This window comes from Neophocaena asiaeorientalis, unplaced genomic scaffold (genome assembly GCF_003031525.2).
Source record: "Neophocaena asiaeorientalis asiaeorientalis breed wild unplaced genomic scaffold, Neophocaena_asiaeorientalis_V1.1 scaffold43, whole genome shotgun sequence".
NCBI classification, from domain to species: Eukaryota; Metazoa; Chordata; class Mammalia; order Artiodactyla; family Phocoenidae; genus Neophocaena; species Neophocaena asiaeorientalis.
Window position 1 is genome coordinate 13,159,382 of NW_020173674.1, and position 15,618 is coordinate 13,174,999.

Below are 15,618 nucleotides of genomic sequence, written 5' to 3' on the forward strand. Positions count from 1 at the left end.
TCACTCCAGAAACGTACACTTTGCCTGTAGTTTCAGGGGTTCACAGATACCAAAGGTTGGCCATCCCTCCCATCCATTTGCAGGTTAGGGCCCCTTGCTATATGCTTACACTTATCCTTGGGGTTGAAATGGAGAGGGAGGGGTCTTTGGCTCCCCTTTTGCTTTTGGTGGGAATAACAGTCCACCCTTTCATTCTGGGCCCTAAACCCTAAGCTGGCTTGAGTAATATAATACAAGGTGAGGATGTAGTCAAGGAGATGAGCCGAGAGAGAAGCTGGGCCCTGTAAATAGGAAAGAAAGCGGGATGGCAATTCGGGAGCTGACTCCTTCCCTGTTCCAGCCCAGCCTGAGGGCAAGGCCCAGCTGAGGGGAGGAAAGGGAGGAGAAAGCAAGCGGAGGAGATGAGCAAGGGAGAGGTGACCCCCTTCTTTCCCAGCTGCAGCAGCCCAGCGGGTTAGATGAATGCTGGGAGCGGGGAGAGTGACCCTGGCAGAACCCTTTGTTCCAGCTGAGGCTGGAGCGGGGGCACCGAGCCATTCACACGCCATCCCGGGGCATCCTGCTGGGCACGCTGGGGAGGGGGCACAGCAGCCCGTCATGGGACTTGGCCAGGCAGATAGCTGGATGCTCAATAGGGAAGCCCAGCTGTGTGCTGCGGAGGCTGTGGGAGGGGCTGCTTCTGCCATCCTTTCTGCAGGCTGTGGCCAGTCCCGCAGACCGGAAGGCTCTGACTGGTCCCAGTCGCTCTGCCCTGAGGCAACCTGGTTTCCCGGTCCCGCTCCTACTGGTCACCCTCCTTAAAGCGAGTTCTAACTCAGGGACTCACAGCAGCGCCTGTTGCTCCCTGCTCCCTCGTGTGATTTCTTATCCCTAAAGGGGCTCCAGCATTTTAATTCCACTCTTATTTCTTTTCTCCCTGGCCAATGTCCTGGTCCTGGATAGAGGCAAAAGCATCCATAACTCCACCTAGTTTTGGAGGGAAGGATATGGAAACCTTTCTACGTCGCCCATGCTGTCCCTGGCTCCCCTTCCTCAAGACCACCAGCCCTCTAGGTGGCATCATTTGTCCCTGGGCCTTTGGGGGTGTGTGCAAAAAAACCCTGTCATAGAAGGGATACTGGACTGTTTGTGAGCCCAAAGTCAGAGGGTATCTTCTTGACCATTTGTGCCTTGGAGGAGGGGGAAGGCACGATCATATGGTCCACACCTCCCTGCAGCATCACTGTGGCCTCCTAGGTGACGGTGCTCCTAGACTTGGCTCCTCTACCTTGCCCCCCTGGAATGGGCTTTGGTTGCATGAGAGCTGAGCCCTCACTGGTTCCTCTTCCCTCTTCCCAGGCCTAGCCAGCAGCCCCGAGTGTGCTTGTGGTCGGAGCCACTTCACGTGTGCAGTGAGTGCCCTCGGCGAGTGTACCTGCATCCCCGCCCAGTGGCAATGTGATGGAGACAACGACTGCGGGGACCACAGCGATGAGGACGGATGTAGTAAGAACCTCCCCATGGGACGCTGGGAAGTGGTAGAAGGTGTGAGGGAGCAAGGACAGGTGTGATGGCGTGTTCTGTGCATCAGCTGTGTCAGACTCAGAGTTGGACTCTCTCGAGGGTGACAGGTATTAACAGATGGGTGGTTTCTTCACAATGTATATGGCTTCAGCCCTCCCGTATTTCCCATATTTCCATGCATGTATGGCCAATAAAACAAACTTTGAAACAAGTACGGGAGAAAACATTTGAAATTACAGGTGGTCTCTTTAATTAAATAGATCTCTCTGTATTTATGTGAATATGTGTATCTATTGCATATTTGTGCATTTTAAAATGTGCGTACTATACGTGAATGCCGAGTATTTCTGTGTTTCCTATGTTGGTATTCTGTGTAATCACACCTTTTCAAATAACATAAACTTTGTAAGAAATCACATACTCTCATTAAATCTCCCCTTTCCCCTCGTGTAGTAACATGCACAACAGGCTAGGGTATCCTGTCTTGGGTATGTAGTAATATTACTCCTGAGCCAGTTACTTGTCTGGATTCAGGGGTGCAGTCTCCACCCTGCAGCACCTATATCTGAGGGAGGCTAATTAGTCTCAGAAGAGTGAAGCTACAACCTGGACCTTATTAACCCTAATCAGTTTAGCTAATTGTGATGATGGTAAACGGCTCACTTTCATGTAGCACTTTGGAGGTCTCAAAAGACCTCGCTGAGTCAATTATAATTATCCCCGTTGTACAGTCAAAGAACCTGTAGCTCAGAGAGGGTAACTGGCTTGTGTGATAAGTGATGAGTTCTCGAACTTGAAATTGAGCCCAGGTGTGTCAATCATCATTTGATAAGAGGAAATGGGGAAAAATACTTTTGTTTGTCTTTTCATGTTTTCCTTAACTGCTTTCCTAGTGGTTTTGAGCTCCTTGGGCTCTTCTGCCTTCTGAATCCCTGACCACCACTCCCTGAGAAAGCTCTGGCTTCTTAACTGCTGTTTCTGCTTGGTTCTCCATCAGCTGGGGGCAGGCGTAGGAGTCCGTGAGGAAGGACTGTAATTCAGACAGGGAGTTACCAAAGGATTTCTGGCCCGGTTGAGCCTGCCTGAGTAAGTGCACCAGACTGACACTCGTTTCCCTTCTTTTGCCGGGACTCAGTGCTACCCACCTGCTCCCCTCTTGACTTCCACTGTGACAATGGCAAGTGCATCCGCCGCTCCTGGGTGTGTGACGGGGACAACGACTGTGAGGACGACTCGGACGAGCAGGACTGTCGTGAGTGCTGGCGGGGCTGGGCAGGTTCCATCAAGCTCTGCTGGGAAACAATTTTCAATCAGAGAATGATGCCGCAGGGGCTTCCCTGGCAGTCCAGAGGTAGATACTTGGCCTTCCAATGCAGGGGGTACAGGTTCAATCCATGGTCGGGGAGCTAAGATCCCACATGCCTCGCGGCCAAAAACACCAAAACATAAAACAGAAGCAGTATTGCAACAAATTCACTAAAGACTTGAAAATGATGCCCCAGCCCGTGGTCTTTGGCTCTTGTCCTTCCACCTCTTCTCTTGGTCAGATAAGCCCCCGGAGACAGCCACCTCCTAGGCTCCCTTGGGAAGCATCAGAGCTGCTTGGCTGCTCTGCTCTGCAAGGCTTTCTGCTGGGCTCCCAGGCGCTGGCCCCACTGCCTGTAGCAGCCTGACCGCTCTGTGCCCACAGCCCCGCGGGAGTGTGAGGAAGACGAGTTCCCCTGCCAGAACGGCTACTGCATCCGGAGCCTGTGGCACTGCGATGGTGACAACGACTGTGGTGACAACAGCGATGAGCAGTGTGGTGAGCGGCGCTCCAGGGAGGCAGGCGGGGTGGCTGGTGGATGGCATGGCCATGGGGAGAAAGAGCAGCAGGGGCTCTAGCACTGCCCGAACCTTGAACTGCCCAGGTGCCTGGAGCAGCTGGAGGAGAGCAGGAGGGGCAGAGCAGCCAGACCCCCCAGGAACCACAGAATAGGAGCCTGAGGCCCAGTCTCTCCAGGGCTTCGGCTTTCCCCTTGGGAGTCTGCACCGAATCTGCGGTGTCTTGCAGGGCCTGGGTCAGACTCCCAGGGGCAGTGAGGATGGGAGTCAGGGAGGATTGCAGGAGGGTTGCCGGTGGGGCTCCTGCAGGGTTGTTGTCCCATTGCGTCCCCCCAGACATGCGCAAGTGCTCCGACAAGGAATTCCGCTGCAGCGATGGAAGCTGTATCGCTGAGCACTGGTACTGCGATGGTGACACTGACTGCAAAGATGGCTCTGACGAGGAGAGCTGTCGTGAGTGGCCCCAGAACTCAGGCTCTTGGGCTGGGATGGGGCAGAGAGCTCCATCCCATGGGCTGAGGGCCAGGCTGAGGAGTGCATGAACAGTGGGCAAGGAGTGTGGGTTCTTAAGAAGCGGCTCCTCCTAGGTTGAGCCAGGGAGGGAACAGGTTCCCCAGGTGGGAAGGGAGGTCTCCCTTTGGTCCACCAGAATATGGGAGTCTATAAGGGCCATCCCAAATGAAACCTGGTTTCTTTGTCTGAGCATCTTGCTCCTTTGAGGAGTCAGGGCCCCTCTCCTCTGTCCAGGACTGAGTGTATTCCCCTCCCCGCCCCTGCCCTCCTTCCAGCCTCAGCAGTGCCAGTGCCCCCCTGCAACCTGGAGGAGTTTCAGTGTGCCTACGGCCGCTGCATCCTCGATATCTACCACTGCGATGGTGATGATGACTGCGGAGACTGGTCAGACGAGTCTGACTGCTGTGAGTGCTCTGGCCAGCTGGGTGGGGGAGGGGAGGCCAGGCTGGGAGGAACTCCTGGGGTGGCAAGGCACAGGTGCCACCTGGGTCAGGAGCTCAGGGGACAAGCTTTTGGATTCCCTGGTCCCTACTGAGCAAAGATAGAAGAGCCTGGGTGCTGGGGCTGTGGCTTTCTGGTCTGCCATGGGACACTGGGTGCAGGGACTAGCTAGAGACAGAAGCCTATCGTGTTTCCGCAGCCTCCCACCAGCCCTGCCGCTCTGGGGAGTTCATGTGTGACAGTGGCCTGTGCATAAACGCGGGCTGGCGCTGTGATGGCGATGCGGACTGTGATGACCAATCTGATGAGCGCAACTGCAGTGAGTGGGGGGCGGTACCGAAGGCCTGGGCTGGAAGCAGAGAGAGGCCACCACCGGTAAAGCTTGAAGACAGTTAGGACAGGACCACCATGTACAGTCGTGTAGGTTGGGCATGGCCCAGAGGTGCTAGGTGCAAAGGATGCCAGTCCCACAGTAGACGTATCTTCCATGACTCTGTAGATTTATATAGTCATCATGGCAGTTTCCAGCAGATGGCAGTAAAGTGTCTTGAGGAAAAGGCACCTTTTTCCAATTCCCACAGAGATGCCATATAGACCAGCTGTGACACTGCCGTCAAGAAGAGTGGCGTGGGTGCTGGCATAAAGCGCATTTTGGGGTGTCAGGGTGGTGCTTTGGGCTGACGTGGGGCCCGGCTTTCATTAGACCTTTGCTTTGCCCAGCCACCTCGATATGTACGGCGGAACAATTCCGCTGTCGATCAGGCCGCTGCGTCCGTCTGTCCTGGCGTTGTGATGGGGAGGACGACTGTGCGGACAACAGCGATGAAGAGAACTGTGAGAACACAGGTAGAGTCTCCCAGGGGTACCCCAGGCCCGTTAACCCATAGGTGGGTTGGAGGATAGGAGTGGGAAGAGGGTGTTACTGCTGCCTTTCCATTTGGGCCAAGGTGATGCTTTAGTCAGATCTTGCCCATGACCTGGATTTTTCCTGCTCTTCTCAGTTACCAGTGTCAAATCCAGGTGCATCTGTTGACCTGCAGTCTCATGGCCTGGAACACAGTATCAGGGCTGGGAGTTTCAATGGCCTCTCACATCCTAACTCACACACGGCCGGTGCCTGGTGCTCTGGCCTCGTGAGCAAGGACTGCTCTCTGGCTGACAGCCCCCATGCCCCCTCCCCTAGCCACACTGGTGCCGGACACATGGATGTGCTCTCTCATTCTGTCCCACACCCCTCACCATCCCACTGCGGTGTCCTGGAGAGAAAACACATGCAGACATTCAGCCAGCCCTGTCTGAGCTGTTTCCTGCCTTGGACCCCGACCCTCCCACCTTGAGTCTCATCTGTCTCCAGCTCACCCTAGAAAATGACAGGCTCCCATCCTTTTGCTGACCCAAGCCCTGCCCTGATGTGACCTGGGTCTCCCCGCCTCCTTCCCCATTTTCCTCCCTCCCTCTCCAGGAAGCCCCCACTGTGCCTCGGACCAGTTCCTGTGTTGGAATGGGCGCTGTATAGGGCAGAGGAAGCTGTGCAATGGGGTCAATGACTGTGGGGACAGCAGCGACGAAAGCCCACAGCAGAGCTGCCGTGAGTGTCCCCCCGGGCGCGCCCACCCGTGGTTTGTGGCTGAGCCCCGCCCATACGCTTCAAAGAGAAGCCTCCCCAGTGACTCTTGCAGCCTCAGGAGCTGTTCTTCGTGGTCCAGGTGGAATGCCAAGTTGGCTGTCTGGGGGAGGATTCTGGGCTCAACTCCCATCTCTGGCTTGGCTGGCACAGGGCCCCGGACGGGTGAGGAGAACTGCAATGTTAACAATGGTGGCTGCACCCAGAAGTGCCAGATGGTGCGGGGGGCAGTGCAGTGTACCTGCCACACAGGCTACCGGCTCATCGAGGACGGACGCACTTGCCAGGGTGAGCTGGGGCCTGGGTGGGAGCAGGGCCAGGCAGCTGTGTTTCCGATGGGTCAGGCATTTGATGGGCGTAACCTCATATCATGATCACAATAGCCCTGGGAGGTAGGGATTGTTACCCCTCCCATTTCAAAGGTGGGGGAACGGAAGCTCAGAGAGGTGAGTTAGCAGAGTTGGGATTCCAGCCCAGCTCGGAGTGAACTCGAAGCCCTTGACCGCTTGTTATATAGTCTTCCCACTAGGCCTGGAAAGTAGATGGGTATGTGGGCAGGGAAGCAGCTCATCAGCTGGGCAGTTGGGGTGGGAGGACGGCAGAACAGAGATCTCCTGACCACGTTCCATCCTCACAGATGTGAATGAATGTGCCGAGGAGGGGTACTGTAGCCAGGGCTGCACCAACAGCGAGGGGGCTTTCCAGTGCTGGTGCGAAGCAGGCTACGAACTCCGGCCTGACCGGCGCAGCTGCAAGGCTCTGGGTAAGGGGTGTTGGCATTTGGCTGGGTGGGCAGAGGACTGAGCCTGGCAGCCAGGTGCTCCGGTGCTTGGAGATTTGCCGAGAGTTAGCTGTTTCCATCCCAGTAAAATGGAGCTTTGAATTGCCTCCTGAGCCCCAAGCCAAACCCCGCTGGGGTGGGATGTGTACTTTGCAGGCTCCCACCCTTCTAGCACTGATGCTAACAGCTTGGGACGTGCCCTAGCGGGCTAGGGGCCCCCTGGAGCTGGGGGTGCACGCTGATGTTGCCAAGGGCAGCTCTGGAGCCTGGCGGGGGCCCCATTTCTATGCCACGTCCCAGGGCCGGAGCCTGTGCTACTGTTCGCCAACCGCATCGACATCCGGCAGGTGCTGCCGCACCGCTCTGAGTACACACTGCTGCTCAACAACTTGGAGAACGCCATCGCCCTCGACTTCCACCACCGGCGTGAGCTTGTCTTCTGGTCCGATGTCACCCTGGACCGGATCCTCCGCGCCAACCTCAATGGCAGCAATGTGGAAGAGGTTGTGTCTACAGGGCTCGAGAGCCCAGGTAGGGAACGAGGCCCCATGGGGAGGGGCAGGGCCACACCACATGCAGAGCCATCGAGGAAAGAACAGGCGAGTGGCTACAAACCTTAGGCAGCGGAACATCTTCTCGCAGTGAAATCTTGGATGGAACTCTAATATGGAAAACATTCATTAGTCTACCTTCATTTTGTAGGTTCAGGTTTATAACATCTGCTGGTTGTAAAGCAAACATGAGCTCAATCAGCAAGAGTAATGAGACTGTTTTGATGAATGTAACCACCTGAAATCAGAGATTTGTGGATGACCGTTACAGTTCTCTATCAGCCTTGCATCCAATTAGATTCTGACTTTTGTCTTGATTGCCTAGTATTAGGAATATTCTGATCAACCCAGATAAATATATCCGAATGTTTGCAGATTAGAAAAACAATAGCTCACTTTGCAATCTCAGGCCGTTCTACAAGCAGGGGAGGTGGGTTAGAATTTGGTATTGAGCACATTTGACTCAAATGCTTATGGGACTTCTGATGTTCCTCTGTGAACCCCTGAGCCACAATTTGTAAACCCCTGGGCCAGTGCAGTCGGGGACCCTGGGTGTGGGTCAGGGAGCCAGGATTCGTGAAGTGGAATGTGATTGGCTGCGAGGAGAAAATGCATGACCTTGGACAGTTACTTGACTTCTCTGTGCCTCAATATCCTCCCCTTCATGGGCATTATAGTACCTAGCTCACACAGCTGTTGTGATGATTAAATGAGTTAGTGTGTGTAACATGGTTAGAAGAGTACCTGGCCCAAGAAACGGCTTTGTGTAAAGCTGCCCTTGCTTCTATGGCACAGAGGAGCCTGGGCTGAACCCCTGACATTTTTCCATGGCCTCTTTCCACTAGGGGGCCTGGCTGTGGATTGGGTCCATGACAAACTCTACTGGACCGACTCAGGGACATCAAGGATTGAGGTGGCTAACCTGGATGGGGCCCACCGGAAGGTGCTTCTATGGCAGAACCTTGAGAAGCCCAGGGCCATTGCCTTGCACCCCATGGAGGGGTGAGTGAGCTGTGGCTCAAGCTCCCAGGTTCCTCATGCAACCTCCAGGGACAGTTCCCCCTGCCACCTGGGCCAGACTTTATTGGTAGGGTGGGGGGTGGGGGGGGGCGGGCATCCTCACAGGGTGATGTTAATAGCCTTGGCTGTGCACTCAGACACACCTGGATTTACAGCTCTTCAGTAATTGGCTGTATGGCCTTGGGCTAATTAATCTCTATGCCTCCATTTTACTCATTTCTAAACTGGTGATCGAAAATATACCTACCTCACAGCTGTGTGAAGATTAAAGATTGAATGAGATGATGCATTTTAAATGGCGTAACACATTATATAAGTGGCAGATGTTTAGTATTTTTGTTATTAGTTCATAGGGTTGAGCTAATTAATAAAAATTAATAGGGGGCTTCCCTGGTGGCACAGTGGTTGAGAATCTGCCTGCCAATGCAGGGAACACAGGTTCCATCCCTGGTCAGGGAACTAGATCCCACATGCATGCCGCAACTAAGAGTTTGCCTGCCACAACTAAGGAGCCCACCGGCTGCAACTAAAAAAAAAAGCGCAAGTGCTGCAACTAAAGGAGCTGGCGAGCTGCAACTAAGACCCGGCACAACCAAAAAATAAATAAATCAGAACAAAATAACTTAAAAAAAAAAACCTGGCAAAGTTGAATGGCAAGAAGCTGGCATTACTTTAAAAATAAAATAAAAATTAATAATTTTATTATTAGAAGAAAGGTCTCCTGAAATGCAAGTTCTTAGCCTCTGGTTTTTAAAACTTAAATGCAGGGACTTCCCTAGTGGTCCAGTGGTAAATAATCCACCTTCCAATGCAGGGGACGCAGGTTCAATCCCTGATCAGGGAACTAAGATCCCACGTGCTGCGGGGCAGCCAAGCCCGTGCGCCACAGCTACTGAGCTTGCGTGCCTCAACTAGAGAGCCCACGTGCCACAAACTACAGAGCCCACGCGCTCTGGAGCCCATGTGCCCTGGAGCCTGCGCGCCACCACTAGAGAAGAGAAAACCTGCACACCACAACTAGGGAGAAGCCCGTGCGCCCGAACGAGCGCCACAACGAAGGCTCCCGTGTGCCGCAACGAAGACCCCACGCAGCCAAGTGAATAAATATTAAAAAGAAAAATTTAAGTGCAGTCAATCAAGGGGGGTGTCCTCTAAGATCCTACAGTTGCAGGTCAGCTGTTTTAGAAACACAGAGTGTGTGTGTGCGCGCGCATGTGCGTCCATGTGTGACATTACAGAAGGCGGTGGTAGACATTGTGACAAAGAAGAAAGTGCTTGTCCTAAGTCATATCACACTAGTATATTGTCAGTTCCACAAGGTCAGGATTTTTGTCTGTTTTGTTCACTGCTGCACTCCCAATACCCAAGATAGATATGCCCTGCTCGTAGCAGGTACTCCAAAATTTTTTTTGTTAAATGAATACATGCCCTGTCTAGAGACATTTAAATTCAAATATTGAAAAAATGCTCTGCAGACCAAACGATGTGTCTCCTAACAGTTGGAGTCACCTGGTTTAAACCAATAAAAGCCCCCTGCCTGATTACTATCCTGGGTACTTACCCACCCTCTACTGCCTTCCTTGCAATGTCCTTTTTTCTATTTCCAGTACCATTTACTGGACAGACTGGGGCAACACCCCCCGCATCGAGGCCTCCAGCATGGATGGCTCTGGACGCCGCATCATCGCCGATACCCATCTCTTCTGGCCCAACGGCCTCACCATTGATTATGCCGGGCATCGTATGTACTGGGTGGATGCTAAGCACCACGTCATCGAGAGGGCCGATCTGGACGGGAGTCACCGCAAGGCTGTCATTAGCCAGGGTGAGGCCCTCCCTTTACTCTCCTTTATCTCTCATCCTACTTCCACTGTCCCAGCCCCCAGGCGCCTTGGCACAGGGTGAGATTTGTACAGTTGCTGGGCCTGGGCCCAGGGGCCAGGCAGGCCATGTCTAGACTGAGGTCATCCTGGGCTTTCCCTCAGGCCTCCCACATCCCTTTGCCATCACCGTGTTTGAAGATAGCCTGTACTGGACAGACTGGCACACCAAGAGCATCAATAGTGCTAACAAGTTTACTGGCAAGAACCAGGAGATCATTCGCAACAAACTGCACTTCCCCATGGACATCCACACCTTGCACCCCCAGCGCCAGCCTGCAGGTAAAAAACCGCCCACCTGGTGGGCCTCCAGTGCTTCTGAGAGCCTTCCTTTCACCTGTCACAGTTGCCATTGTTTCTCGCGGGGAAATTTGAGATTAGCGCTGATGTGGGCGATCCCTCCCTCTGCTGGAAATTTAGGGTAGTACAACGTTGAGACTCATGAAGGACTTTAAATTTCACTGTCCCCATCTAATTCATGCAGACATTTCCCGTGTGTCAGGTATTCACTCTGCTCACAGGTGGGGCAGATATAAAAAATAATAAGGCATAGTTCCTCCCTTGAGGGAACTCATACCCTTGCTAAACCACTACTCACTAGTCTTGGGACCGCTTCTCCCAACCTTTGGTCTTACCCGACCTTCTCGCTCTGGGCTTTTTGAGCAGGGAAAAACCGCTGTGGGGACAACAACGGAGGCTGCACCCACCTGTGTCTTCCCAGTGGACAGAACTACACCTGTGCCTGCCCCACTGGCTTCCGCAAGATCAGCAGCCACGCCTGTGCCCAGAGTAAGTGGGTCTAGGGCACCTGCCTCAATGGGCATGCCTTGTGAGGGTGGGTGGAAGGAACAAGGGATAGGAGTTCAGGGATTGCCAGTTGTGGGGAGGAGCCGGCCTCCTCAGGTAGCCCCTGGAGAGAAAGAATGTAAGAGGCTGAGGGCTCCCATGTCAAAGCTGAGGGCTGGGCTTCCCTGGTGGCGCGGTGGTTGAGAGTCCGCCTGCCGATGCAGGGGACACGGGTTCGTGCCCCGGTCCGGGAAGATCCCACATGCTGCGGAGTGGCTGGGCCCGTGAGCCATGGCCGCTGAGCCTGCGTGTCCGGAGCCTGTGCTCTGCAGCGGGAGAGGCCACAACAGTGAGAGGCCCGCGTACCGCAAAAAAAAAAAAAACAAAAAAAAACCTGAGGGCTGAGGGCCCAGCAGTAGTCCCTGAAGGCTCAGCGACACCACCCAGTCAAGTATGAACTCCTGCAGCCAGGCTTGTGTATCATTTCACCCAGGATGCTTTGTCTGTAGGCAGCAAGAGGGTTCCAGGCCCTTCTACAAAGCAGGGGAATGGCTTCCTAGCTCTTTACCTTTAGCCTCACCCTGTTGCAGACTTTCTCTCAGCCCCTAAACCATAGAGTAACATTAGGACTTCTGATGGTGCTCTGCATACATAAGCCCTGGATAAATAAGTGCCTAGTGAGTGAAAGATAATGGGATTCCCAGGGGGCTCCCTGAACTGCTACTCTGGCTTCCTTTGAGCTCCTGAAGGTGTATTGCCTTGAGAGGGTGGCCTTGTCTAGCTCAGTGGTGCAGGTGCTTTTTCCTAAGAATAGTCCAGAGAAGAGTGATCCAGATGTATAGCACAACCAGCAAGGGGCTGGGGTAATTCCTCACACATCACAGCTCTTCTCATTTACTGCTGTATGCCCACTGATCTTCTTATCGCTGGTTAAAATCAAATTTCTCTTGGGATCTAGGTCTTTTCCAGAGAGTGAAATTAGGAAAACTATTCAGAGGAACAGGGGCAGTGGTCATTCAACACTTTGATTGAGAACCTCATTTCCTTGCCTTTTTTGTGCCCAGCTATTCCCAGACTGTCTTAATGAGATGCAAGGAACTTCCCCTTAAAGGTTTCCCAGAGCTTAAAAGAAGATAGCTGATAAAGTTAGGCAGAAAGTGCCTTTCCAAGCAGAATAGTATATGGGGAAATATTCAGACAGACCAGAATAGGGGCAGGGGATGGAAAAGAGCCAGCTGGGAAGAAGCTCTATAGAGGTGTGGCCAGAGCTCCATCTCTGGAGTCAGACCTGAGTTCAAGTCCCTGCTTCGATGCTTTGTAGCTGTGGGATCCTGGACCAGTTACTTGGCCCCTGTTAGCCTCAGGATTGCTTATCCAGAGAATGAGAATAAAAATGGCATGAACCAAAAAAAAAAAAAAAAAAAAAAAAAAAAAAATGGCATGAACCACAAAGGGTTGTTATGAGGGTAAAGGAGACAAGGCAAGAAAAGCACCAAGCTCGGTGCCCGGCAAGCAGTAAGTGCTCTGCAAATAGTCATTATTGGCTGAAGTCATGAAGAGCAAGAAGAAGGGATCTAGATGACGGAGTGGAGCAGAAGTCCTGAAGCGGACACGGAGGCAGAGAGGCAGGGTGGGGTTGACAGTGACCTAGCCAGTACACCAGAGGAGCCGGAGCAAAGTAACAGGAGAGGCAAGCTTAGATGAAGCTGACAGACGCTTAAACAGGATGCACCTCTGGGCCCCGGTCGAGTCTACTTCCATTGGATCTTAAAGTCTGATTGTGCCAGCACGGGCTGCCCGATGCTTAAAGGGGGCTGAGGTGTGAAGAGTAGGGGACAAAGGGCACCAGACCCCAGGAAGTGTGATTGAACCAGATGTCACACAGGTGAGCGTCTGTGTCTGTCATTGTTATTGGATTTAGAGCATTAAAAGAAGACCCCTTTCGGCCTTTGATCAGGTCTTGACAAGTTCCTGCTTTTTGCCCGAAGGATGGACATCCGTCGGATCAGCTTCGACACAGAGGACCTGTCCGATGATGTCATCCCACTGGCTGACGTGCGCAGTGCTGTGGCCCTTGACTGGGACTCCCGGGATGACCACGTGTACTGGACGGATGTCAGCACTGACACCATCAGCAGGGCCAAGTGGGATGGAACAGGACAGGAGGTAGGGCCCAGCGTGGGCCCAGGCCCTTGGGGAGGGCAGAGATTGAGGGATGGAATTCACCTTCTCCTGGGTAAGGGCTTCCCCTGCCTTTGCCAGCCTGTGAATTGGTGGAGTTTGGGCCCCAGAGCTGGGGTGTAAGTCCAGTTGGTGACACAGCTTTGCTTCCTGCCTAGGTGGTAGTGGATACCAGTTTGGAGAGCCCGGCAGGCCTGGCCATTGATTGGGTCACCAACAAGCTGTACTGGACAGATGCAGGTATGTAGAGGGCAACTGTGGCCTGGCTTTCTGGGATCCTCTTATTTAAACCCCTGGCCTCGGGTACAAAGGGCCCAGTGCCCCTCCTAGACCCCTGCTGTCTTGACCTGAAGTCCTTGGTAGGTCAGGAATGGTTGGGCTGCTGCAGAGCTGAAGTTAGCAGCTCACGTCTGAGGGTTGGGCATTTGCTATTCAAGTGGCGGCTACTTCTGCTGTGCGGCTGATGCTTGAGAATGCTTTGCGTCATTTCAGATAAGGAACCTACGCCCTGTGGTTTTCCTTCCATCGCTGTCTTGGTAAAAGAGGCATTTTCTATTAGGCAGTTAAATGTGGGAGGTAAGGGGAATGCCTTAAACCAGAGCTATCAAAGTGTGGTTCCCAGCAGAATCAGCATCAGCATTACCTGGGAACTTGGTAGAAATGCAGATTCTTGGGCCCCACGTCAGACCTGCTGAATTGGAATCTTCGGGGGTTAGGTTCAGGAATCTCTACTTTCACAAGCTCTTCTGGGTTTTGTGCATACTAAAGTTTGAGAAGCATTGCCTTAAATTATAGGACAGAGTGGGTTGCTTGGGTTGAGGAAGCCTTACTCTTCCACGAAATGGAACCGATCTCTTCCTTGAATTTCTTCTTGAAATTCAGTTCACTAAATATCCATTGCGCATTTATCACAAAGTATTTCTTGAGCATCTACGGCATGCCGTGCTCTGTGCTGGGCATGGGAGGTAAGAGGGTGAATGACCAAGACTAGTTAATGTCTTTGCCTCTTACTGCTTGGTAGGGACAGACCGGATTGAAGTGGCCAACACGGACGGTAGCATGAGAACAGTACTCATCTGGGAAAACCTTGATCGCCCCCGAGACATCGTAGTGGAACCCATGGGCGGGTGAGCACCAGCCCCTTTGGAACAAGTTCCCCCCACCCCCGGATCTGAGTACTAGGCGGGAGTCTGGAGGTTAGAGAGAGTGGCTAGATCTCACGGGCGCACCAAGGAAGCAAGAGCAGCTGTAGAAACCACAGAGCGTCATGACAACTCTGTCTCCTTCACGGACAAGGAAACCTTTTACATTTAAAATTTTTTTTCTTTTTCTGTTTTTTTGTTTGTTTGGTTGGCTTTTTGGTCTGCTTACCAAAGTAATCCATTGTTTTTTTTTTTTTTTTTTAAAAGTTTGTAGAAAGTGAAGATTCCCTATAATCTCACTCTCCAAAAATAACTGTGGTTAACAGTTTAGGGTATTTTTTCCAGATTTTCTTCTATGTGTATGCATACATGTAGCGGTGGAGGTGATGGTTTTGGTTTGACAACAATGGCATACTCTTCTGTAACTTGGGTTTTCACTTGGCTGTATATCTTAGCTACCTTTCCATTTGATTATATAGATCTATTTTTTTCTTCTTGATGGTTATATAGAATTCTGTTAAGTTGATATACCGTAATTTTTTAACCCATCCAGTCAAGGAAACACTTAAGATCCTCGGGTACTTTTTGATAGGGATGTGAGATACAAGACCAGAACCCAGAAAGGGGCTGGGAACTGAGGCAAGAGGCTGGGGTAGCTATAGCAAGCAGAAACCCTCAAACCCTAGGAACCCTGAATCCCCACTGGGTATTAACTGGAAAGCTTGTAAGACCTCCCTTGCCTGTGCCCAGGTACATGTATTGGACGGACTGGGGTGCAAGCCCCAAGATTGAACGAGCTGGCATGGATGCCTCAGGTCGTCAGGTCATCATCTCTTCTAATCTGACGTGGCCTAATGGATTAGCCATTGACTATGGGTCCCAGCGGCTATACTGGGCTGATGCCGGCATGAAGACGATTGAATTTGCCGGACTGGATGGTAGCAAAAGGAAGGTAAGGGTGGCGCTAAGGCATCCTCCCACAGCCATGACAGCCTCCAGGGTGGCACTTCCTGGCTGGCAGCTAACAGGACCCAGGGAAGCCTAGGGGTGATCCAGCATGGTGCATTTGCTATTTCTCTGAAACTGCAGCTGTGCTCCAGAGCCCGGGGTCCCTGCTCCTTGATGAAGAAAGGAAACTAGGGATCATATGGCTTGTGGTCTGGGGGTATAAGTGCTTTCCTGATAACCATCAACACTAACGCTAATTAATCACCAGTTGCATATTGGGCCCATGACCTCTTTCTCTCTTTGTTTTTATTGTTTATTTTGATATAATTTCAAACCTACAGACAAGTTGTGAGAATAGTCAAAAGAGGGCTTCCCTGGTGGTGCAGTGGTTGAGAGTCCGCCTGCCGATGCAGGGGACACGGGG

General features: G+C 52.5%; 1 protein-coding gene across 1 annotated transcript in view; it reads left to right on the top strand.

Annotated features, from left to right (window-relative positions):
- The first annotated feature begins 1,196 nt into the window (after nucleotides 1-1,196).
- LRP4 (LDL receptor related protein 4) overlaps nucleotides 1,197-15,618 on the top strand; it is a 39,225-nt gene continuing 24,803 nt past the window's right edge. Inside the window, exons 1-20 of the mRNA XM_024748552.1 lie at nucleotides 1,197-1,236; nucleotides 1,339-1,524; nucleotides 2,639-2,755; nucleotides 3,194-3,307; nucleotides 3,664-3,780; nucleotides 4,116-4,244; nucleotides 4,481-4,600; nucleotides 5,002-5,127; nucleotides 5,744-5,869; nucleotides 6,059-6,193; nucleotides 6,543-6,668; nucleotides 6,987-7,217; nucleotides 8,083-8,239; nucleotides 9,865-10,082; nucleotides 10,243-10,419; nucleotides 10,804-10,926; nucleotides 12,881-13,089; nucleotides 13,263-13,344; nucleotides 14,126-14,231; nucleotides 14,997-15,198. Of these exons, the coding sequence (XP_024604320.1) occupies nucleotides 1,197-1,236; nucleotides 1,339-1,524; nucleotides 2,639-2,755; nucleotides 3,194-3,307; nucleotides 3,664-3,780; nucleotides 4,116-4,244; nucleotides 4,481-4,600; nucleotides 5,002-5,127; nucleotides 5,744-5,869; nucleotides 6,059-6,193; nucleotides 6,543-6,668; nucleotides 6,987-7,217; nucleotides 8,083-8,239; nucleotides 9,865-10,082; nucleotides 10,243-10,419; nucleotides 10,804-10,926; nucleotides 12,881-13,089; nucleotides 13,263-13,344; nucleotides 14,126-14,231; nucleotides 14,997-15,198 (2,841 nt within the window). The remainder of the gene's footprint in view (nucleotides 1,237-1,338; nucleotides 1,525-2,638; nucleotides 2,756-3,193; nucleotides 3,308-3,663; nucleotides 3,781-4,115; nucleotides 4,245-4,480; nucleotides 4,601-5,001; nucleotides 5,128-5,743; nucleotides 5,870-6,058; nucleotides 6,194-6,542; nucleotides 6,669-6,986; nucleotides 7,218-8,082; nucleotides 8,240-9,864; nucleotides 10,083-10,242; nucleotides 10,420-10,803; nucleotides 10,927-12,880; nucleotides 13,090-13,262; nucleotides 13,345-14,125; nucleotides 14,232-14,996; nucleotides 15,199-15,618) is intronic.